Raw genomic sequence first — 24,888 nt, 5'->3', positions numbered from 1 at the left:
AGGCAGGGGCTGCATTGGGGGGTCTCACAGGCAGGAGCTGCATTGGGGGTCTCACAGGGGCTGCATTGGGGGGTCTCACAGTCAGAGGATGTCTTAGTGATGTTAAGCTTGGAAAATTGCTGTTTATGAAAGCATTAATCAAATTCTGATGGTGAAAAGATTTGGGATCTCATTGTGTGATGAACGTTTTGAAAGATAAGTTTGTGTGAGTGTATGAAAGTCTGCCTGCATGTGTATCTGTATATGTGCTTGTGTGTGTGAGAGGAAGTGTATCTCTGTGTATCTCTCTATATATGTGTATGTATGAGAATGTGTGTGTGTATCTGTGTGAATGCAGGTGTGGAGGTATACTTTACCTGAGTCTTTGCTGCTGAGGCAAGCTCCTCCCACTATCCTAACTCCACCCCACTAACCCTCCAACCATTCTTGCTTCCAGGATTATATGCAAAAGTTGAGTGTGGTGATAGGTCTTCCTGTAATGTGCCTGCAATATTACGTCTCCACATTCAAAAAGGAAGTAAATGATGTAGAGAAGAAATTCTATGTTAGCTGTGTAGTGCACTGGACCAGAGCAACCAGCAGTACTCTGAGCCAGACTTCAAAATGGTACGTTTATCAACATGTATCTCCATTTGTGAATGTATTGGCATGTTTGAGAGGATGTATTTGTGAGTGTGTTGACTGTGTTGTTTGTGAGTGCATTAAGTGTGTGTTGTTGAGTGTGTGTTTCTGAATGTGTTGAGTGTGTGTAGTTTGTGAGTGTGTTTAGTGTGTTGTTGAGTGTGTGTTTCTGAATGTGTTGAGTGTGTGTAGTTTGTGAGTGTGTTTAATGTGTTGTTGAGTGTGTGTTTCTGAATGTGTTGAGTGTGTGTAGTTTGTGAGTGTGTTTAGTGTGTTGTTGAGTGTGTGTTTCTGAATGTGTTGAGTGTGAGCATATTGTTGAGTGTATAGAACATTACAGCGCAGAACAGGCCCTTCGGCCCACGATGTGAGTGTGTTTGTTATGTTTGTTAGTGTGTTGGATGTGCGTGTATATGTTTCAGAGTGTATTGTTGAGGTGTGTTTATGACCGTGTGCGTGTATGTGTTTCTGAGTGTGTTGTCAAATGTTCGATTGTGTTGAATATGTTGTTGAATATGTCTGTGTGTTTGAGTGTGTATATGTGTGTGTTTGGGTGTGTGTTTGTGAGTGTGTGTGTGTCTTTGTGACTGATTTCTGCTGGTGTTTATGTTCCAGAGAGATCAAGAGAGAGAAAGAATGTGAGGTGGAGAAATGAAAGAGAGATACTCAGTTATTCTCTCCACCGCTGCTGTGTTTGGAACAGTTTGCTGGTTTCAGATTTCAAACAATAGTGTGGTTTTTATTTTATTCGTGTGTATTTGTTTGTGTGTGAGTCTGTGTGTGTGTATTTGTGACTGTGTGTATGTATGTGTGAGTACGTGTGTGTTTGTGTACTTGTTTGAGAGTGAATGTGTATTTGCGTGTGTGTGTGTTTGTGTGAGTACATATGTGTTTTTGTGTGTGTTTGAGTGTAGTGTGTGTTGAGTGTATTTGGATATGTGTGTATATGCGAGTGTGTGTTTCTGAGTGTGCGAGTGTGTGTTTCTGAGTGTGTGAATATGTGCGCGAGGTCATGTCCTTGCTCACTATATCATTGTCTTTTCAATGATAGTTTTGGTTTATGTGTTATTAGGTTGCAGTTTGGGGATGATGGAATTTGCATTCAGTATTCAAATTCAGAGTATGTGTGAGGGTTGGCGCCAGGTCCATTGACAATACACCCACGTTAAACTTCAGATGCCCTTTGAGCCCTTACCTTGCAGACTGGATGTTCAGTTTCTGATATTCACCCAGGCAGAGAAACTTTTGCTGGATCACCACACAACAGTGGCCGTCCAGGCTAAATGGTAGGACTCTGAAGAGTGCAGTTGAACAGGGGGATCTGGGAATACAGGTGCAGAATTCACTAAAAGTGACGTCACAAGTGGATAGGGTCATAAAGAGTGCTTTTGGTACATTGGCCTTTATAAACCGGAGTATCGAGTATAAAAGTTGGAGTGTTATGGTGAGGTTGTATAATGATGTGGGTATGTCGGCGTTGGACTGGCGTAAACACAGTAAAAAGTCTGACAACCTGGTGTTGTCAGACTTTTTACTGTGTTTACGAGGTTGTATAAGGCATTGGTGAGACTGAATTTAGAGTATTGTGTACAGTTTTGGTCACCTAGTTACAGGAAGGATGTAAATAAGGTTGAAAGAGTGCAGAGAAGGTTCACAAGGATGTTGCTGGGACTTGAGAAGCTGAGTTACAGAGAGAGATTGAATAGGCTAGGACTTTATTCCCTGGAGCATAGAAGAATGAGGGGAGATTTGATAGAGGTGTATAAGATTATGATGGGTGTAGATAGAGTGAATGCAAGCAGGCTTTTTCCACTGAGGCTAGAGGACAAAAAAACCAGAGGGCATGGGTTAAGGGTGAAAGGGGGAAAGTTTAAAGGGAATATTAGGGGGGGATTCTTCACACAGAGAGTGGTGGGAGTGTGGAATGAGCTGCCGGATAAAGTGGTAAATGCGGGGGTCACTTTTAACATTTAAGAAAAGCTTGGACAGGTACATGGATGAGAGGGGTGTGGAGGGATATGGTCCAAGTGCAGGGCAGTGGGACTAGGCAGAAAAATGGTTCAGCACAGACAAGAAGGGCCAAAAGGCCTGTTTCTGAGCTGTAATTTTCTATGGTTCTATGGAGTAACGTGGCACTACATCTGAGAACAGGAGAAAGATAAACAGCAGGTAGAGAGATAAAAGGATAGATTGAGAGAAGGAGTTCAAAGAGGAAACATCCTACAGCCCATAAGTCCTTTGGTCTCATTTCTCCGTATGACCATTGACGCTCCATCAAACCTCCACCCAGTCTATCTTCCACTATCAAGATCTCCTCTTCCTCTCTCTATGTGTTAATCTGACTTCCCCTCAAAGTGTTTTAAACCATTCACACATTCCTTGTCAGAGAGAGTGTAAAAGTTTTAAGTTCAGGCACAGGCCAGTTGGCCCAGCTGATCTCTGCTGGTGTTTATGTTCCAGAGAGATCAAGAGAGCGAAAGAATGTGAGGCGGAGAAATGAAAGAAAGATACTCAGTTATTCTCTCCACCGTTGCTGTGTTTGGAACAGTTTGCTGGTTTCAGATTGCTGACAATAGTATGGTTTTTATTTGAATTTGAGATGCAGCTAGTTGAAACACAGAGGGCAGGGCCGGACTGGGTTGGAACTGGAGTTTGGCATCAGGATGGTCACTGCCTTTTGACCTACATGTGGTAGTGTGACCCTTTAAGGGGTGAGTTCTCAAAGAGTCATGTAATCCACTTGGCCAATCAGGCGGGAGCGTGTGAATCCTGGTGTTGCAGTTAGGAGTCCGGAGTGGTGGAGTACAGTATATTATTCTCTGTAAATAGCTACTTACCTTAATAAACTGTCCATTCAATAATCTACTTGGTGGCTGCCCAGTGTTTAAAGATAATACATTTAGTGACAAGGATGGGATTGATTAGAGTACCATCCTATTACTGCAGAAATCAGGAAAACAGACCTCTTGTGGAGGTCTCTTTGAGCAAACTCATTCAACAATTTGAGTGTCAAAATGCCCCTTTTTGGGGCAATATCGAGACCCATTCGATCTTTACAGAGCAGTGGATGCAATATCTCAAACACCTGCGTTATTTTGTTTAAAGTCAATGAAATCAGGGGGATTAAAAGCAGCAAGTAATCCAAGTAACTGCCTGTGGAGCTCTGACCTGGAATCTGATAAGAAGTCTGACTTCTCCAGGTGAACCCAGCTCTAAAACTTTCAAACAGTTGTGGAATTAGTCTCTCGGTGATGAGGCAGCGATATAAATTTAACTCAATTACAAGATAGTGGCGTTCAAGATGTGCCCAAGACAAACCACTGAACAGTGTGAGTTCACGTCTGTACTGAATGACATGTTAAGAAACAGACTGGTCTGTGGTGTTAATAAAACAACTAAACTAAAACCATTACTGGCAAAGCAGACGTCAATTTGAAGAAGGCATTAGATGATCCCCCAGGCTATAGAAAAGGCCAAAAAAAGGCAACAGAACTGCAAAGTATAGAAACAGGCAAGGCCCACCACATTTGGCAGGAGGCCATTAGTAGTCGAGGTAGCAAGGAGGAGGGTACAGGAAATAATGAGCAAAGAGCAAAGAGAATGCAGAGATACAGGCCAGGTGTGTGCTACCATTATGGGGGAGATCACCCACAGGAGAGATGTAAATATAAGGAAGTTACACATTAGGTCTGCAATAGGCAGGGGCAGGTTAGGAGGAAATGCAAGACCAAGTAGAGCCTCCTGGGGCAAACAAAGAAAAATTCTGACTCCAGTACACAGTGTTGAGAATAACACTGAAAATGATTTGGAAGTGTAAACAACACTTAGATGGACAAGGTGGTCCCAATTGTGTTGGTAGTAAACAGTCAGGCAATCAGGGGAAGTGATAGCCAAGTGGTATTATTGCTAGACTATCAATCCAGAAACTCTACTAATGTTCTGGGGACCTGGGTTCGAATCCTGTATCGGCAGATAGTGGAATTTGATTTCAATAAAAAAATCTGGAATTAAGAATCTACTGATGACCACGAAACCATTCTCGATTATCAGAAAAAACCACCTGGTTCACTGATGTCCTTCACTAGGTCTGGCCTACATGTGACTCCAAAGCCATAGCAACAGACCATCAACTGCCGTCTGAGATAGCCCAGCAAACCATTTGGTTCAAAGGGCAACTAGGGGTGGTTGATAAAGATTGGCCATCCAGCCATGTCCTACAATGAATAAAACAAAGAACAGTGGTGAATACTACTGCCTCTGCTCCGTAGGGCAACAGACGTATTGTTATTTACAAAGAGGGGTTCAGCCACTGAAGTTAAGAAGCATGGCGGCCAGGCTAACACGGGCAAGTCTCCCATCCAGCTGCACAAAGAAACCAGCACAGGGAACAAATCATACCAGCCAGGAGATTTAACCAGTGCCAGATTAGTGTGATCCGCATGGGCGTCCGGCCCCAAGGGCATCTCCCAGTGCCCTATTCCCAGCACCATCTGCTCCATACCGAAAACAGGTGCGGAACTGCTTTAGGCTTGTAAAGGAGCATGCAAATCTAATTTAAATAGCATTAGCGAGCCCAGGCCCGCTAGCCTATCCCCCACTACCCTCGCCAGAAGTATTTCACTCCAGTGGGGTTTACAGTAGGTCCTCACTAACGGGGATCTGGCAGCCCGACCCCGCTGGAGTGAAGTGGGGGGGGTAATCAGAGCCCCCCTAAGGGTCAGGCAGCAGTGGGAGGATGCCTCCAGGCATGAATACCTTGGCAGTGCCAGCCTGGGCCTTATGGCACTGCCCAAGGGACAAAGCACCAATGCCCAGGTGGCACTCTATCACTGCCCGTTGGGCAGGGCCTGATGGGGCGAGGCCTCTGGAGAGCAATCTGTGGAGGTGGGGGGGGGGGGGGGGGTCCCACTGCCACTCTGCATACAGATTATGAGCAGAAGGAGGGAGGCCAGCAATTGGGGCTGGCTATCGGGGTGGGGGTCGGTACTGCCGGCGAGGGGAATGTCTGGACTGCTGGTGGGTGGGGGGTGTGCGGTAGGGGTAGAGGTTGGGCCCAACAATGCTTGGGGGGGGCAGCAATTTGGCCGTGGGGGGATTGGGAGGGCCATGCTGGGGGGTCGCGGGGCTGGTCAGTAGTTGAGCTGGCCAGTGATCGGGAGGCTAGCGGAGCGGTGCTATTGCACGTGCTCTGATCTTCACTGATAGATCAGCGCGTGCGCAATGGCCCACTCAATGCTATGCTGCCAACCTCTCCATAGGCCCCGTCCATAGATTTCTAACATGATTTATGCGCGTGTATTCTGCAATGTACAGAGTGTGGGAGATTCTTCTCTGAACTCCCCCAGTAAAAACCAACATGAATTACTCCAGTTTTCGCACAAATACGACACTGAGGATTTTTTTGGGAGAATCTTTCCACATATGCTGGAGAAGCTTTAAAGATCCTAGGAATGACAACAACATCTGTAAGCTACCGATATTAGTCATCTCAACTGCCTCAAATAGTAGCAGAGGGCCAAGGGCCCAGTCTGATGAGCCAGGATTGCCTTAAAAAATTAAATTACGTTGATCTTGAAGATTTCCAGCCACTGAAAATTGGTTTGATGGATGCAGAACTGGCTTGGTTTTAAGGAGACAGAGAGTAGCGGTAGAAGGATGTTTTTCAGAATGGAGATCTGTAGCTAGTGGAGTTCCACAGGGATCAGTGCTGGGACCTCTGTCGTTTGTAATATAATTAAATGATCCGGAAGAAAATGTAGGGGGTCTGATTAGTAAGCTTGTGGATGACACAAAGATTGGTGGAGTAGCTGATAGTGCCAGGGATTGTCAGAGGATACAACAGGATATCGATAGATTGGGGACTTGGGCACAGAAATAGCAGATGGAGTTTAATCAGGACAAATGAGAGATGATGCATTTGGAGAATCAAATTTAAGTGTGAATTATACTGTAAATGGCAGAACCCTTAGGAACATTAATGGTTCACAAGGATGTTTCTGGGACTTGAGAAGCTGAGTTATAGAGGGAGGTTGAATAGGTTAGGACTTTATTCCCTGGAGTGTAGAAGAATGAGGGGAGATTTGATAGAGGTGTGTAAGATTTTGATGGGTATCGATAGAGTGAATGCAAGCAGGCTTTTTCCACTGAGGCTAGGGGAGAAAAAAACCAGAGGGCATGGGTTAAAGGTGAAAGGAGAAAAGTTTAAAGGGAATATTAGGGGGGGATCCTTCACACAGAGAGTGGTGGGAGTGTGGAATGAGCTGCTGGATAAAGTGGTAAATGCGGGGTCACTTTTAACATTTAAGAAAAGCTTGGACGGGTTCATGGATGAGAGGGGTGTGGAGGGATATGGTCCAAGTGCAGGTCAGTGGGACTTGGCAAAAAATGGTTCAGCACAGACAAGAAGGGCCAAAAGGCCTGTCTCTGAGCTGTAATTTTCTATGGTTCTATTAACATAGAGGGATCTGGGCGTGCAGATCCACAGTTCCCTAAAAGAGGCAAGACAGGTGGCAAAGGTGATTAAGAGGGCACACGGCATGATTGCCTTCATCGGCCAGGGCACTGAGTTGGGAAATAATGTTGCAGATATACAAAACCTTGATTAGGCCGCATTTGGAGTATTGTGTGTTGTTCTGGTCACCACATTATCAGAAGGACATGGAAGCTTTAGTGAGAACAAAGAAGGTTTACCAGGATGTTGCCAGGTATTGAGGGCATTGGCTATGAGGAGAGGTTGAATAAACTAGGATTGTCTTCACTGGAAAGACAGAGGCTGAGGGGAGACCTGATAGAGGACTACAAAATTGTGAGAGGCATAGACAGGGTGGACCCTCAGAAGCTTTTTCCCAGGGTGGAAGTGTCAATTACAAGAGGGGGCACAGGTTCAAGGTGAGAGGAGGAAAGTTCAGGGGAGAATGTGCAGGGAAAGTTTTTCATGTAGAAAGTGGTGGGTGTTTGGAATGTGGTGCCATGGAAGGTGGTGGAAGCAGACACATTAATAACATTTAAGAGCCTCCTGGATGGGTATGTGAATAGGGAGGCCATAGAGTCATAGAGGTTCACAACATGGAAACAGGCTGTTCGGCCCAACTTGTCCATGCTGCCCTTTTTTTTAAACTCTTAAGCTAGTCTCAGTTGCCCACATTTGCCCCATATCCCTCTATACCCATCGTACCCATGTCACTGTCTAAATGCTTTTTAAAAGACAAAATTGTACCAGCCTCTACTACTAACTCTGGCAGCTTATTCCCAGCTTATGGAGAGATACGGACCAAGTAAGGACTGAAGGTTTAGTTTTATTTTAGTTTAGTTAGGGTATCATGATTGAACAGCTTGGAGGGCCGAAGACCAATGTGGTGACCAGAACTGCACACAATACACCAAATGCAGCCTTACTGAGGTTTTACTTCTTTGGAAACTTCGACAGTATCTTAAAAAACATCAAAAGGTGTTCCAAATCGGGTTCGGCAAAATACAGATGAAATTGAAAGATGAAATTTTAATTATTAGTCACAAGTAGGCTTACACTGACACTGAAATGAAGTTGCTGTGAAAATCCCCCAATTGCCACACTCCGGTACCTGTTCAGGTACACTGAGGGAGAATTTAGCATGGCCTAACCAGCACGTCTTTCAGAATGTGACTAAATGTTCACTAAGATGACTCTATGACACAAAGGTGTGGGAGGAAACTAGAGCACCCGGAGGAAATCCACACAGACATGGAAGAACATGCAAGCTCCACACAGATAGTGACCCAAGCCGGGAATCGAACTCTGATGCTGTGGGACAGCAGTGCTAACCACTGTGCCACCATGCTGCCCCGATACAGGCCCTAAAAGCAAAAATTGACCTCCTACGTTTTACAGAGTCCAGCCTGTGCCCAACGCTTTATCTGATAAAGTTGAGTCTGAACTCAAGCAGCTGGACGAATTCGACATTATCAAGCTGGTACAGTTTTCAGAGTGGGCGGCTCCAATCGTGCCAGTGGTTAAGCCATATAGAACCATCAGGATATGGAGACTACAAATTAACCATCAATCAAGCAGCAAAATTAGATTGATATCCAACACCAAGAATTGAAGATTTGCATGCCAAATTAGCAGGAGGCTTAACTTATACTAATCTTGATATGAGCCACGCAGTGCTCAGAGTTAGATGATGCCTCTAGAGAATTTGTTACAATTAACACCCACAAAGGTTCATATCTGTATTGCCGACTATTCTTCAGAATCTCATCAGCATGTACAATTTTCCAGCGTATGATAGAAAGCTTACTACAGAAACTATGGGAGCTGGCTATCTATCTGGATGATGTGCTGATTATAGGAGCATCTGAAGAGGCACATCTGGCAAATCTCAAAGATGTTTGAAAGAGATTAAAACAGTGAGGCTGAAATGGGAGAAATATACAATCAGGACGTCACATATCGAGGGTTCGGGATAGATGCAACCAGGCTGCACCCCATGGAGGAAACATTAAAAGCCATTAAGGAAACACCGCGTGCCAGAAATGTATTGGAATGTAAATCCTTTTTAGGAATGGTGAGCTATTATGGGTGCTTTATTCCCAATCTTTCTGTAGTGTTGGCACTCCTACACACACTGCTCAAGAAGCAGCAGAGATGGCATTGGAAAAAGCATCAGAAAAATGTATTTGAACTGATTAAATTGGCTTTGCAGTACTCCTCTCTCTGAGTTCATCTTGACCTCTCAAAAGTGACCATTATTATCTTGACGTGTCTACGTCCTGAATCAGGTTGGGTTTTATCAGCTAAGATGGAAGATGGCGTTGAAAGGTCTGTTGCCTCATTCTCAAGGACTCTGAAGAACCTGATTCTCAGATTGAAGAAGAAGGATTAACCATCGTGTTTGGAGTGAAACTGTTCCATCTGTACACTCATGGACTATAATTCAAAGAAGTTCCTGAGCACAAACCCCTACTGGACCTTTCTTAGGAGAATAAGGCCATTCCTCCTAAAGCTTCAGCACAGGGCAAACGCTGGACTCTTGCTAACAAGTATACCTTTCAACAAAAGCCATTTCAAATGCAGAGCTGTCTTCACCTGTGCAAAAGTCCACCGCCTCCAACAGGCAATGAAAAGAACCATGGGGGCCAGGCTAACACGGGCAATTCTCTCATCCGGCTGGACAAAGAAACCAGCACAGGGAGCAAATCATACCAGCCGGGAGATTTAACCAGTGCCAGATTAGTGTGATCCGTGTGGGCGTCCGGCCCCAAGGGCATCTCCCAGTGCCCTATTCCCAGTACCATCTGCTCCATACCGGAAACAGGTGCGGAACTGCTTTAGGCTTGTAAAGGAGCATGCAAATCTAATTTTAATAGCACAGGAAATGATTCTGGCCCCACACTTCCTTAATGCATTGCCCGCATTGGAGTGACAAGTTTTGGATCCAGACAGACCTGATATTATGTTGTGTTGAACACAGGGTCTTTCACAGCTGGCATTATGGTGTCAGGCGTCAACAATTCAGGCCTTTCCAGGTAAGGAAGGGCCAGTTGAATTGTGAGGACGGTATATTACTATGGGGAGCAAGCGTGGCCATTCCCACTCCCACATGAAAACTGTTGTCACGAGGATTACATTGTGTCCATCCTGGGATAACAAAGATGAGAACGCTCACACAAAATTACATGTGGTAGCCTGGGATAGATGCCAACACTGATAATCTATTCAAGCAATGTGATCAATGTCAAAAAGTGTCATCTGCAGCCCTAATACCCCCTTTGGAATGGCCAGGTGAACCATGGGTGCAAATCCGGATCGATTCAGCAGCCCCATTCATCAGCGCCATGTGCTCCTCATTATTGACGCACACTCTAAATGGTGGGCCATACACAAAGTGAAACCCACAACCTCATCAGCAAAGGATGAGAAATTGCAATAGTCATTCGCCACCCTCAGGTCACCTGAGATGCTAGTCTTCAACAACAGTACTGATTGACTTATTATTCTCACATCTATTAACATACAATGAAAAGTACTGTTTCTTGCGTGCTATACAGACAAAGCATACCGCTCATAGAGAAGGAAAGGAGAGGGTGTAGAATGTGGTGTTACAGTCATAGCGAGGGTGTACAGAAAGATCAGCTTAATGCAAGGTAGGTCCATTCAAAAGTCTGACAGCAGCAGAGAAGAAGCTGTTCTTGAGTTGGTTGGTACGTGACCTCAGACTTTTGTATTTTTTTCCCGATGGAAGAAGGTGGAAGAGAGAATGTCCGGGGTGTGTGGGGTCCTTAATTATACTGGCTGCTTTGCTGAGGCAGCAGGAAGTGTAGACAGAGTCAGTGGATGGGAGGCTGGTTTGCGTGACGGATTGGGCTACATTCACAACCTTTTGTAGTTGCTTGCAGTGTTGGACAGAGCAGGAGCCCAGACCAAGCTGTGATACAACCAGAAAGAAAAGTTTTAACATTTCATGAAAACCAATAACGTTCAACATATTCAAACTGCACCCTTCCCCCTGCGTCCAATGGGCTGGCAGAGACAGCACCCAAACATTGAAAGCTGCCTGGAAGAAACAGCAACCTCACTACAAACCAATCCACTCCCTCCTTGATCACCTATAGAATGACACATCATGTTACCACAGATGTTACATCAGTCAAGTTACTAATGGGCAGATTCATTAGAACATGATTGCATCTCATATTCTATAATTTAGCATTGAGGGTAGAGGCAAAACAGAAGAAACATCACAATTCGACAAAAACGGAGAGGTGATGTGAGGTGAATGACTTGTGTATTGTAAATAATGAAGGTGCTGGTTCAAATTGGATTCATGGAACGGTGCCCTTCTGGTTCAAGGGAAAAGGATATAGAAGCACCAGAACCACTTGAGAAGGAGCAAATAGGGAAGGCAATGGCCTAGTTGCATTATTGCTAGATCTTTAATCCAGAAACTCAGCTAATGTTCTGGGACCCGGGTTCGAATCCCAACATGGCAGATAGTGGAATTTGAATTCAATGAAAAGATATCTGGAATTAAGAATCTACTGATGAGCATGAAAGTTCAAAGGATTAAATCTCACAGGATCAAGTGTGAACTAGCTAGATGGATTCAGAGCTGGCTTGGTCATCGGAGACAGGGAGTAGCAGTGGAAGGGTGTTTTTCAAATGGAGGTCTGTAACTAGTGGTGTTCCACAGAGTTCAGTGTTGGGACCTCTGCTGATTGTAATATATATAAATGACTTGGAAGAAACTGTAGCTGGTCCGATTAGCAAGTTTGTGGCTGATACTAAGTTTGCTGGAGTTGCAGAGAGTGATGAAGATTGTCAGAGAATACAGCAGGATATAGATAGGCTGGACAATTGGGCGGAGAAATGGCAGACAGAATTTAATCCGGACAAATGCAATGTGATGCATTTTGGTAGATCCAATTCAGGTGGGAGCTAGAAAAGAAATGGGAGAACCATCAGGAGCACAGACACACAGAGAGATCTGGGAGTACAGGGCAACAGATCCTTAAAAGTGGCAGCACAGGTGGGAAAGGTGGTGAAGAAAGCATATGGCACACTTGCCTTCATCGGGTGGGACATGGAGTATAAAAGTTGGTAAATTATGTTAGTTATATAAAACGTTGGTTAGGCCACATATGGAATCCTGTTCCAATTCTGGTCACCACACTGCCAGAAGGATGTGGAGTCTTTGGAGAGAGTGCAGGAAGGGTTTACCAGGATGTTGCCTGGTATTAGCTATGTGGAGAGAGTGAATAAATTGGGATTGTTCTCCCCGGAAAGACGGAGGCTGAGGGGCGAGCTGATAGAAGTTTATAAAATTGTGAGAGGTACAGATAGGGTGAACAGCTTTTTCCCAGGGCAATTACAAGGGGGCACAAGTTCAAGGTAAGGGGGGAAAAGGTTCAGTGGAGATGTGCGGGGGAATATTATTTACACAGAGGGGGCCTGGAATGCACTGCCCAGTGAGATGGTTGAGGCAGATCCATTAGTGACATTCGGGACTTATCTGGATAGGCTCATGAACAGGTGGGGAATAGAGGGTTATAAGCTGTTGATCTAGGAAGGATAACGTGACCAGCCAGACTTGGTGTGCTGAAGGGCCTGTTCCTGTTCTTTGTTCTTTGAAACCATTGTCGATTGGCAGAAAAACTCATCTAGTTCACTAATGTCCTCTAGGTAAGGAAATCTGCCGTCCTTATCTGGCCTGGCCTACATGTGACTCCAGAGCCACAGCAACATGCTTGACTCTCATCTGCCCTCCAAGGGCAAATAGGAATGGGCAATAAATACTAGCCAGCCAGTGATGCCCATGTCCCACGAATGAATAAAAAAACACAGATCCAGTAGGGCAGTCCAGCTGTAGTTTGCCTGTCAGTGATATTACTCCAGATGAAATAATGCAACAGCAAACTACCCCAAGGAAGGACCAAGTAATGTTCCAGTGGGAACTGGCGAGGTTATCTGCACTGACGTGCCTTTGCAAGTTGAAAGACCACCCACTCAAGTTCAAACCAAAGTTACGACTGTTGGAGAATCTGCTTGCGAATTGCGATGCTCCCAAATGATCAGGAGGTTCCCAGGCTGATATACCTTATAAGAGGTGGCGTTTGACATCCATGTTTTGCAAAATAAAGGACCCCACGCACCCCGGACATTCTCTCTTCCACCTTCTTCCGTGAGGAAGAAGATACAAAAGTCTGAGGTCCCGTACCAACCGACTCAGGAACAGCTTCTTCCCTGCTGCTGTCAGACTTTTGAAAAGACCTACCTCACATTAAGTTGATCTTTCTCTACACCCTAACTATAACACCATATTCTGTACTCTCTCCTTTTATTCTCTATGAATGGTATGCTTTGTCTGTATAGCATGCAAGAAACAATACTTTTCACAGTATGTTAACACATGTGACAATAATAAATTAAATCAAAATATTGTAAATAGTTCAATTGTCATTGGACGTGTTAATCAGGAATGAAAAGTGGGTAGGATGTGGTAGCACGTCACTTTAAGGGTTGAATTCTCAGAGGGTCATGTGACCCATCCAGCCATGAATCCTGGGGCTCAGCGTGGATTGCCCCTGCAGTTTGGAGTCTGCAGTCATGGAGTACAATAGCCTTTATATCAGTCTCTATAAATAGTTACTTACATTAATAAACCCTCCATTTATTAAGCTGCTTGGTGGCCGCCCGTCTTTGACAGACACTCCACTCTACATCCCGGATCACTGGACAAAGCTAGGCTGAATGACAGAGAGCAGAGAATGACAGTGAGAATTATTGGGGTTGTGAATATCTGGGGTGGTTTGTGACCTGATGCACTGCTTCACAGGAAGTTGATAAGTCGGAATTTCTTCTGATTTTTTGAGACAAAGGAGGAAGTTCACTGGCGAAGTGGCAGCGTGTGTGCAGCAAGCAGAAGAAGTTTGTGCATCCGTAGGCATGTGGACCTCTGTTTGAAAGTTCTCATTATTAATTTCAAATTCTTTCCTGGTCTCCTCTCTATTCACCCCCTGTGTTTCATCCCTTGGAGATCTTTGCACTCCTCCAATTCTGATCTCTTACATATACCAGATTTTAGTCGCTCTGCCATTGGCAGCCATTCCTTCCACTGCCAGCAGATTCTCCTATCAAATGGAGACAATAGGTGATGGGCCCCCCAGACTACCCCCCCCCAACCCCTTTAAAAACACTCAGATGAAGAACAGCACTGTGGGTGTCTGCTGGAACGTGGCATCTCACTCCAGTAACAGGAAGGGATTTCAGAAAAGCAGGATGGAATGTAAGGGAAGTGAGTCTGGGAGATGATCTGAAAACCACTGGCACATGGTGAAGAAAGGATCTGTCCTTTTTTGAGGTTTGATGTGCAACAACTTGTGAATTGACAAGAACTTGCAGAGACAAGCGTCTTAGCACACACAGTCTTCGAATAGTCACACCTTTCTCAAGAATGCACCCGGGAGTTTACTTGTGTAATCATTCTTATTCATCCCTTCAACTAAGTACATAAATTTTACAATGGGCTGGTGTCAGCAGAGAGCTTTTATTAATCATCTCCTTCTGGACCAACCTGGGCATCAGGTAATAACTTGAGGATTGAGACAAAACAGGTCCTGATTCTAGGCTCGCTGCCAATGATCTCCTCCTGCCAGGACTTTGAGCTGTGCCATCCCAGAAGGCACTGAATACTGAGAGTTTTTTTTTGTTTTGATTCCAATTCAATCCAATCAAGTCCAATTCAGAGTCTCAACAAGTTGGGACATTCCCGATCTGAGCTGACAAGACAGGGCTCTCACCTCCTGTCTTGGGTTTGATCTCCGTGATCCAAGCTGATTAGAGTAGGCAAAGCTTCTCCTCCAAGGCTTGATCTCATTTGCATCTTAGCCAAAAGGCCAAAACGCTGCTTTTAGAAATTTCTTCAAATGAAGCTAAAATGTAACCTAATGACTTCAACCAGTCACAGCATGTTGGTACTACACTTAATCTTAGCCAAAAGGTTGAGAAGCGATTGTAATATTCAACGTACACTGAGAGTGATTTGCGATGGTACACAAGGCAAAAAGTGAGTAATACAAATAACAGACACTTCATTGTGAAATGGGCTGTTGTTTGATGTGCATAGAATTGTTAGAGGGAAGGGAAGTCAGCGCTGTTCCAGCAGTAATCAAATGTTAAAACTGTAACTCATGAATCTATGTCATGGGACAAATGAGGAACTGAGAAACATGCAAAACAGTGCAAATTCTAGGATAAATGTTCCAGTGATAGATACAAGATGCTGACTGTGCTTCTGGTCGCCTCACTACAAGAAGGACGTGGAAGCTATTGAAAGGGTACAGAGGAGATTTGCAAGGATGTTGCCTGGATTGGGAGACATGCCTTATGAAGATAGGTTCAGGGAGCTGGGACTCTTCCCCCTGGAGAGACAAAGGTTGAGAGGCGACCTGATAGAGGTTTATAAGATGTTGAGAGGTATAGATAGGGTGGATTCTCGGAGGCTATTTCCCTGGGCTGAAATGGTCGCTACGAGAGGACACAGGTTTAAGGTGCTGAGGAGCAGGTACAGAGGAGATGTTAGGGGTAAGTATTTCACTCAGAGGGTGGTGAGTGAGTGGGATCGGCTGCTGTCGGTGGTGGTAGAGGCGAACTCGCTGGGGTCTTTTAAAAGACATCTGGATGAGTATATGGGATTTAATGGGATTGGGAGTTACAGATAGTTCTATGGGCTGGTAGGTATGGATGTGATTGGCGCAACTTGTGGGCCGAAGGGCCTGTTTGTGCTGTAGTGTTCTATGTTCTATTGACCTCTCCATACTGTTTAGAATAAAGGGCTATTTAGCTATGAAAAACAGAACAGATAAGAATTTTAAACAATCCTGTCTTACAGAATTGGATCCCAGTTTTAGTAATTGTTAGAAATTTACAGACTAAAATATTGAACTCTCGTTTGGTCCAAAGCACCACAAGCACTCAGGATATGAGAACAGAAACAGGAACACTACATCATTCGCCCTCCCCTGCCGCACCAAGCCTGATCTTCTACTGATCATTGCTAATCCTCTACTTCAACCTCACTTCCCTGCACACTCCCCATATCCTCGGAGTCCCAGTGAGACCAAAATTGTGTCTGTCCCAGCCCAAAATATACTCATAAGAACATAAGAAATAGGAGCAGAAGTAGGCCATCTAGCCCTTCGAGCCTGCCCCGCCATTCAATAAGACCATGGCTGATCTGTCGTGGCTCAGTTCCACATTCCCGCCCTCTCCCCATAACCCTTAATCCCCTCTCTTATCAAAAACCCATCAACCCGCGTCTTAAAAATATTTAGCGAGGCAGCCTCCACCACTTCAACGGGCAGAGAATTCCAGAGATTCACCACCCTTTGCGTGAAGAAGTTCCTCCTCAACTCCGATCTAAACTGCACCCCCCTTATCTTGAGGCTGTGCCCTCTAGTTCTGCTATCCTTTCTAAGCGGGAAGAATCTCTCTACCTCTACCCTATCCATCCCCTTCATTATCTTATACGTCTCTATAAGATCCCCCCTCATCCTTCTAAACTCCAACGAGTACAGACCCAGTCTATTTAGTCTCTCTTCATATTCCAACCCCCTCATCTCCGGTATCAGCCTAGTGAACCTCCTCTGCACTCCCTCCAAGGCCAAAATATCCTTCCACAAGTGCGGCGACCAAAACTGCACACAGTACTCCAGCTGCAGCCTCACCAGTACCCTGTACAGTTGCAGCAAGACCTCCCTACTTTTATATTCAATCCCCCTCGCTATAAAGGCCAGCATCCCATTCGCCTTCTTGATCACCTGCTGCACCTGCAGACTGGGTTTTTGCGACTCGTGCACAAGGACCCCCAGGTCCCTCTGCACCGTAGCATGCTGCAGTTTTTCACCTTTTAAATAATAATCCCTCCTACTATTATTCCTGCCAAAGTGGATAACCTCACACTTGCTAACATTATACTTCATCTGCCAGATCCTCGCCCACTCGCTTAGCCTATCCAGATCCCTCTGCAGACTTTCCACACCCTCCACGCAATTTGCTTTTCCACTCATCTTCGTGTCATCAGCAAATTTCGTCACCATACACTCAGCCCCCTCCTCCAGATCGTCTATATAAATGGTAAATAGCTGAGGCCCCAGCACCGATCCCTGCGGCACTCCACTAGTCACCAACTGCCAACCAGAATAGCACCCATTGATACCAACTCTCTGCTTCCTATTAGACAGCCAATCCTCTATCCACGCTAACACCCTACCCCCAACTCCATGCCCCCTAACCTTCTGTAACAACCTTTTATGAGGCACCTTATCAAACGCCAATTCAACAATGGAGCATCCACAATCCTCTGGCGTAGCGAATTCCAAACATTCACTATTCTCTCAGTGAAGAAACGTTTTCTCATCTCAGCCCTCGAGCCCTTACCCAGAGACATTGCCCAGAAACATTTCGATGTCAACCCTGTCAAGCCCCTTCAGATTGCTATAAGATTCCTTCCTCCCACCAATCACCATATCACCCTTGTTAATTATATGTGAATTGTGTTTAACTGAAGCCAGACAGTGGGCACCAATTGGGTAATAACACTCAATAAATTGGAAAGATTGAAATGGAGATGCATGTTTGTCAAGTATCATATTGATGGAAGCCAATAAATATATTGGCTCCAGTTCTGACCTTTCTGAAACAGAGCAAGCAGTGTGCTTTAACTCAGGATGTGAATGTCACTGGAAACAAAATGTTTGCATTGCCCATCACTCACTATCCTGAAGACAGCGAGTCAGCCAAAGGATGCCTGGTAAACTACAGTAAGGAACCACTTCAGTGACCAGGGAAACCAGCTGGGCTGAAGTGAAAGAAATTGCATTGGACAGGGGCTGGTGGTGGAGTCTTGCTGGTCATGGGCTGCATGGAGGAACTAAGTCTAAGTCTAATACTGCTATATATATATAATCACATTGTCAGTCTCAATCCAGTTCGCAGTAGTCTTTGACTTTAAGCAGTAAATGACCCCTGTGTAGATACACAAGTTGTAAACAATGCTTATTATATGGAAACTGTAATATGGGTGATTAGCATTGAAAGATGTATATTACCTGAAACTGATTGATGGGGACAGTGTAGAGGGAGCTGAGACAGTGGACAGTGTCTGTCTACTTTGTACAACATACTACACTGCCCCTGAAAACACTCCGAGGACAGGTACAGCACGGGCTTAGATGAAGAATAAAGCTCCCTCTACACTGTCCCCATCAAACACTCCCAGGACAGGTACAGCACGGGGTTAGATACAGAGTAAAGCTCTCTCTACACTGTCCCCCATCAAACACTCTCAGGACAGGTACAGCTCAGGGTTAGATACAGAGTAAAGCTCCCTCTACACTGTCCCTATCAAACACTCCCAGGACAGGTGCAGCATGGGGTTAGATACAGAGTAAAGCTCCCTCTACACTGTCCCGATCAAACACTCCCAGGACAGGTACAGCACGGGGTTAGATACAGAGTAAAGCTCCCTCTACACTGTCCCCCATCAAACACTCCCAGGACAGGTACAGCACGGGGTTAGATACAGAGTAAAGCTCCCTCTACACTGTCCCCCATCAAACACTCCCAGGACAGGTACAGCACGGGGTTAGATACAGAGTAAAGCTCCCTCTACACTGTCCCCATCAAACACTCCCAGGGCAGGTACAGCACAGGGTTAGATACAGAGTAAAGCTCCCTCTACACTGTACCCCATCAAACACTCCGAGGACAGGTACAGCACGGGGTTAGATACAGAGTAAAGCTCCCTCTACACTGTCCCCCATCAAACACTCCCAGGACAGATACAGCACGGGGTTAGATACAGAGTAAAGCTCCCTCTACACTGTCCCCATCAAACACTCCCAGGACAGGTAGGACAAACTTGAATGCGGATTACAGGGTCAATGGCAGCATTCTGAGGAATTTGGAGGAACAAAGAGATGTTGGGGTTCATATCCACAGATCTCTGAAGATTGTCGGTCAAGTGGATAGAGCCGTGAAGAAGGCTTATAGTGTGTTAGTGTTTATTAACAGGGGGTTTGAGTTTAAGAGCCGTGGGGTTATGCTGCAACTATACAGGACCTTGGTGAGACCACATTTGGAATATTGTGTTCAGTTCTGGTCACCTCACTATAAGAAGGATGTGGAAGCATTGGAGAGAGTGCAGAGGAGATTTACCAGGATGCTGCCTTGTTTGGAGGGTAGGTCTTATGAGGAAAGGTTGAGGGAGCTGGGGCTTTTCTCTTTAGAGCAGAGGAGGATGAGAGGCGACTTAATAGAGGTTTATAAGATGATGAGGGGGATTGATAGAGTGGGCGTTCAGAGACTATTTCCTCGGGTGGATGTAGCTGTTAAAAGGGAGCATAACTATAACATGATGGGAGATATAGGAGGGATGTCTGAGGTAGATTCTTTACGCAGACAGTGCTTGGGGTGTGGAATAGAACATAGAACATTCCAGCGCAGTACAGGCCCTTCGGCCCTCGATGTTGCGCCGACCAGTGGAACCAATCTAATGACCCTCTAACCTAAACTATTCCAATGTTATCCATATGCCTATCCACTGACCATTTGAACACCCTTAAAGTTGGTGAGTCCACAACTGCTGCAGGCAGGGCATTCCACGCCCTTACTACCCTCTGAGTAAAGAACCTACCTCTGACATCCATCCTATAATTACCACCCCTTAATTTAAAGCTATGTCCCCTTGTGTTAGCCATCACCATCCAAGGAAAAAGGCTCTCACTGTCCACCCTATCTAACCCTCTGATCATCTTGTATGCCTCAATTAGGTCACCTCGTAACCTTCTTCTCTCCAATGAAAATAACCTCAAGTCCCTCAGCCTTTCCTCATAAGACCTTCCCTCCATACCAGGCAACATCCTGGTAAACCTCCTCTGCACCCTTTCCAATGCCTCCACATCTTTCTTATAATGCGGCAACCTGAACTGTACGCAATACTCCAAGTGCGGCCGCACCAGAGTTTTGTACAGTTGCAACGTGACCTCATGGCTCCAAAATTCAATCCCTCTACCAATAAAAGCCAACACACTGTACGCCTTCTTAACAACCTTATAAACCTGGGTGCCAACTTTCAGGGATCTATGCACATGTACACCGAGATCTCTCTGCTTGTCAACACTACTAAGAGTCCTTCCATTAGCCCTATATTCTGTACTCCTGTTACTCTTACCAAAGTGAATCACCTCACACTTTTCCGTATTAAACTCCATCTGCCACCTCTCGGCCCAGCTCTGCAGCTTATCTATAGAACATAGAACATTACAGCGCAGAACAGGCCCTTCGGCCCACGATGTTGCGCCGACCAGTTAAAAAACAATGACTCTCTAACCTAAACCAATCCCTTTTCATCCATAAACCTATCCACGGATCTCTTAAACGCCCCCAAACTAGGCGCATTTACAACTGCAGCAGGCAGGGCATTCCAATCCCTCACCACCCTCTGGGTAAAGAACCTACCCCTGACATCCGTCCTATAACTACCCCCCCTTAATTTAAAGCCATGCCCCCTCGTGCTAGCTTTCTCCATCCGAGGAAAAAGGCTATTACTATCCACCCTATCTAAACCTCTAATCATCTTATATGTTTCAATAAGATCCCCTCTTAGCCGCCTTCTTTCCAGCGAAAACAACCCCAAATCCCTCAGTCTCTCCTCATAGGACCTCCCCTCCATACCAGGCAACATCCTGGTAAACCTCCTCTGCACCCTCTCCAAAGCCTCCACGTCCTTCCTGTAATGTGGGGACCAGAACTGCGCACAATACTCCAAGTGCGGCCGCACCAGAGTTGTGTACAGTTGCAACATGACGCTGCGACTCCTAAATTCAATCCCCCTACCAATAAACGCCAAGACACCGTATGCCTTCTTAACAACCTTATCTACTTGATTCCCTACTTTCAGGGATCTATGTACACATACACCTAGATCCCTCTGTTCATCCACACTATTCAGAGTCCTATGTCCCTCTGCAAACTGTAACATCCATCCTCACTATCTCCAACTCCTCCAACTTTGGTGTCGTCAGCAAATTTACTAATCCATCCTTCTACACCCTCATCTCGATCATTTATAAAAATGACAAACAAACCATGACGAATAGACTGCCTGCTGTGATAGTGGAGTCGGACACTTTAGGAACTTTCAAGCGGTTATTGGATAGGCACATGGAGCACACCAGAACGATAGGGAGTGGGATAGCTTGATCTTGGGTTTTGACATAACTCGGCACAACATCGAGGACTGAAGGGCCTGTACTGTGCTGTACTGTTCTATGTTCTATGTTCTAGATACAGCACGGGATTAGATACAGAGTAAAGCTCCCTCTTCACTGTCCCCAACAGATATTACCAGGACAGGTGCAGCATGGGTTAGATACAGAGTAAAGCTCCCTCTACACTGTCCCCCCATCAAACACTCCCAGGACAGGTACAGCACGGGGTTAGATACAGAGTAAAGCTCCCTCTACACTGTCCCCATCAAACACTCCCAGGACAGGTACAGCACAGGGTTAGATACAGAGTAAAGCTCCCTCTACACTGTCCCCCATCAAACACTCCCAGGACAGGTACAGCTCAGGGTTAGATACAGAGTAAAGCTCCCTCTACACTGTCCCACCATCAAACACTCCCAATACAGGTACAGCACAGGGTTAGATACAGAGTAAAGCTCCCACTACACTGTCCCCATCAAACACTCCCAGGACAGGTACAGCACGGGGTTAGATACAGAGTAAAGCTCCCTCTATACTGTCCCCCATCAAACACTCGCAGGACAGGTACAGCACGGGGTTAGATACAGAGTAAAGCTGCCTCTACACTGTCCCCATCAAACACTCCCAGGACAGGTACAGCACAGGGTTAGATACAGAGTAAAGCTCCCTCTACACTGTCCCCCATCAAACACTCCCAGGACAGGTACAGCCCAGGGTTAGATACAGAGTAAAGCTCCCTCTACACTGTCCCCCATCAAACACTCCCAGGACAGGGACAGCACAGGGTTAGATACAGAGTAAAGCTCCCTCTACACTGTCCCCATCAAACACTCCCAGGACAGGTACAGCACGGGGTTAGATACAGAGTAAAGCTCCCTCTACACTGTCCCCCATCAAACACTCCCAGGACAGGTACAGCACGGGGTTAGATACAGAGTAAAGCTCCCTCTACACCGTCCCCCATCAAACACTCCCAGGACAGTACAGCACGGGGTTAGATACAGAGTAAAGCTCCCTCTACACTGTCCCCCATCAAACACTCCCAGGACAGGTACAGCACGGGGTTAGATACAGAGTAAAGCTCCCTCTACACTGTCCCCCATCAAACACTCCCAGGACAGGTACAGCACGGGGTTAGATACAGAGTAAAGCTCCCTCTACACTGTCCTCATCAAACACAGTAAGAAGTCTCACAACACCAGATTAAAGTCCAACAGGTTTATTTGGTAGCAAAAGCCACTAGCTTTTGGAGCGCTGCCCCTTCGTCAGGTGAGTGGGAGTTCTATTCATAAATAGGGCATGAAAAGACACAAACTCAATTTCCAAAATAATGGTTGGAATGTGAGTCTTTACAGCTAATCAAGTCTTCAAGGTACAGACAAGGTGAATGGAGAGAGGGTTAAGCACAGATTAAAGAGATGTGTTTTGTCTCCAGACAGGACAGTTAGTGAGATTTTGAAAGCCTAGGCAAGTCATGGGGGTTACAGACAGTGTGACATGAGCTCAAGATCCCGGTTGAGGCCATCCTCATGTGTGCGGAACGTGGCTATCAGTCTCTGCTCAGTGACTCCGTGCTGCCGTGTGTCATGAAGGCTGCCTTGGAGAACGCTTACCCGAAGATCAGAAGCTGAATGCTTGTGACCACTGAAGTGTTCCTCAACAGGAAGTGAACACTCTTGCCTGCTCGGGACATCAGTACAAAGAACCTCCAGTTTTTGTCGCGACACTATGGACTTCCTACAGAAACTCAGCACACATTGAGCAGTTGAACCAGGAGCACTTCTCGTCACATTGGATGTCTCAGCATCCCCCACAATGATGGCATTGCTGCAACTGCCTCAGCACTCAACACCGACAACTGCCAGTTTCCAGATACAATTTTACAACTCATCCGCATCCTGGACCACAATGTCTTCACCTTCAACAACCAGTTCTTCATCCAGACACATGGAACAGCCATGGGGACCAAATCCGCACCTCAATATGCCAACATCTTCATGCACAGGTTTGAACAAGACTTCTTCACCGCACAGAATCTTCAACCAATGCTATGCACTAGATACATCGATGACATTTTCTTCCTTTGGACTCATGGTGAACAATCACTGAAACAACTATATGATGATATCAACACGTTCCATCAGACTCACCATGGACTGTTCCCCAGAATCAGTTACATTCTTGGACACACGCATCTCCATCAAGGATGGTCACCTCAGCACCTCACTGTGCCGCAAGCCCATGGATAACCTCACGATGCTCCATTGCTCCAGCTTCCACCCTAAACATGTTAAAGAAGCCATCCCCTATGGATAAGCCCTCCATATACACAGGATCTCCTCAGATGAGGAGGATTGCAACAGATATCTCCAGACGCTGAAAGATAAGAACATAAGAAATAGGAGCAGGAGTAGGCCATCCAGCCCCTCGAGCCTGTCCCACCATTCAATAAGATCATGGCTGATCTGAAGTGGATCAGTTCCACTTACCCACCTGCTCCCCATAACCCTTAATTCCCTTATCGATCAGAAATCTATCTACCCATGACTTAAACATATTCAACGAGGTAGCCTCCACCACTTCAATGGGCAGAGAATTCCAGAGATTCACCACCCTCTGAGAGAAGAAGTTCCTCCTCAACTCTGATCTAAACTGACACCCCTTATTTTGAGGCTGTATCCTCTACTTCTTGTTTCCCTCATAAGAAGGGATAAGAACAGGATATGGCGCTCGACTCATCGATTGACAGTTCCGATGCGCCACAGCAAAAAATCGCACTGACCTCCTCAGAGGACAAACACGGGACACAGTGGACAGAGTACCCTTCATCATCCAGTACTTCCCCGGAGCGGAAAAGCTGCAACATCTTCTCCGGAGCCTTCAACATATCATTGATGAAGACGAACATCTCGCCAGGACCATCCCCACACCCCCACTTCTTGCCTTCAAACAACTGTACAACCTCAAACAGACCATTGTTCGCAGCAAACTACCCAGCCTTCAGGAGAACAGTGACCACAACACCACACAACCCTGCCACAGGAACCTCTGCAAGACATACCGGATCATCGACACGGTTCCCGTCATCACACATGAGAATACCATCCAACAGATACATGGTACATACTCTTGCAACTCAGCCAACGTTATCTACCTGATACGCTGCAGGAAAGGATGTCCCAAGGCATGGTACATTGGGGAGACCATGCAGGCGCTACGACAATAGATGAACAAACACTGCTCAACAATCATCAGGCAACAGTGTTACCTTCCAGTTGGGGAACACTTCAGCGATCACAGGCATTCGGCCTCTGATCCTCAGGTAAGCATTCTCCAAGGCAGCCTTCACTTCGCATGACAGCGCAGAGTCATTGAGCAGAGACTGATAGCCAAGTTCCGCACACATGACGACGGCCTCAACTGGCATCTTGGGTTCATGTCGCACTATCTGTAACCCCCATGACATGCCTGGGTTTGCAAAACCTCACTAACTGCCCTATCTGGAGACAATACACATCTCCT

General features: G+C 45.8%; 1 protein-coding gene across 4 annotated transcripts in view; it reads left to right on the top strand.

Annotated features, from left to right (window-relative positions):
- Window positions 1-486: 486 nt before the first annotated feature.
- Window positions 487-24,888, top strand: part of LOC145343336 (FYN-binding protein 1-like) — a 242,692-nt gene continuing 218,290 nt past the window's right edge. For 2 of the 4 annotated variants that reach the window (XM_080189552.1, XM_080189550.1), the window contains exon 1: window positions 487-606. In XM_080189552.1, coding sequence (XP_080045678.1) covers window positions 604-606 — 3 coding nt within the window. In that variant the 5' untranslated portion in view covers window positions 487-603. The remainder of the gene's footprint in view (window positions 607-24,888) is intronic. The other 2 variants (XM_080189554.1, XM_080189555.1) reach the window with 2 other exon arrangements.

The sequence above is a fragment of the Carcharhinus amblyrhynchos genome, chromosome 5, assembly GCF_965287045.1.
Source record: "Carcharhinus amblyrhynchos chromosome 5, sCarAmb.v2.hapA, whole genome shotgun sequence".
NCBI classification, from domain to species: Eukaryota; Metazoa; Chordata; class Chondrichthyes; order Carcharhiniformes; family Carcharhinidae; genus Carcharhinus; species Carcharhinus amblyrhynchos.
Note: the sequence above shows the minus strand (reverse complement) of the source record. Positions and strands in the feature narration are given on the sequence as shown.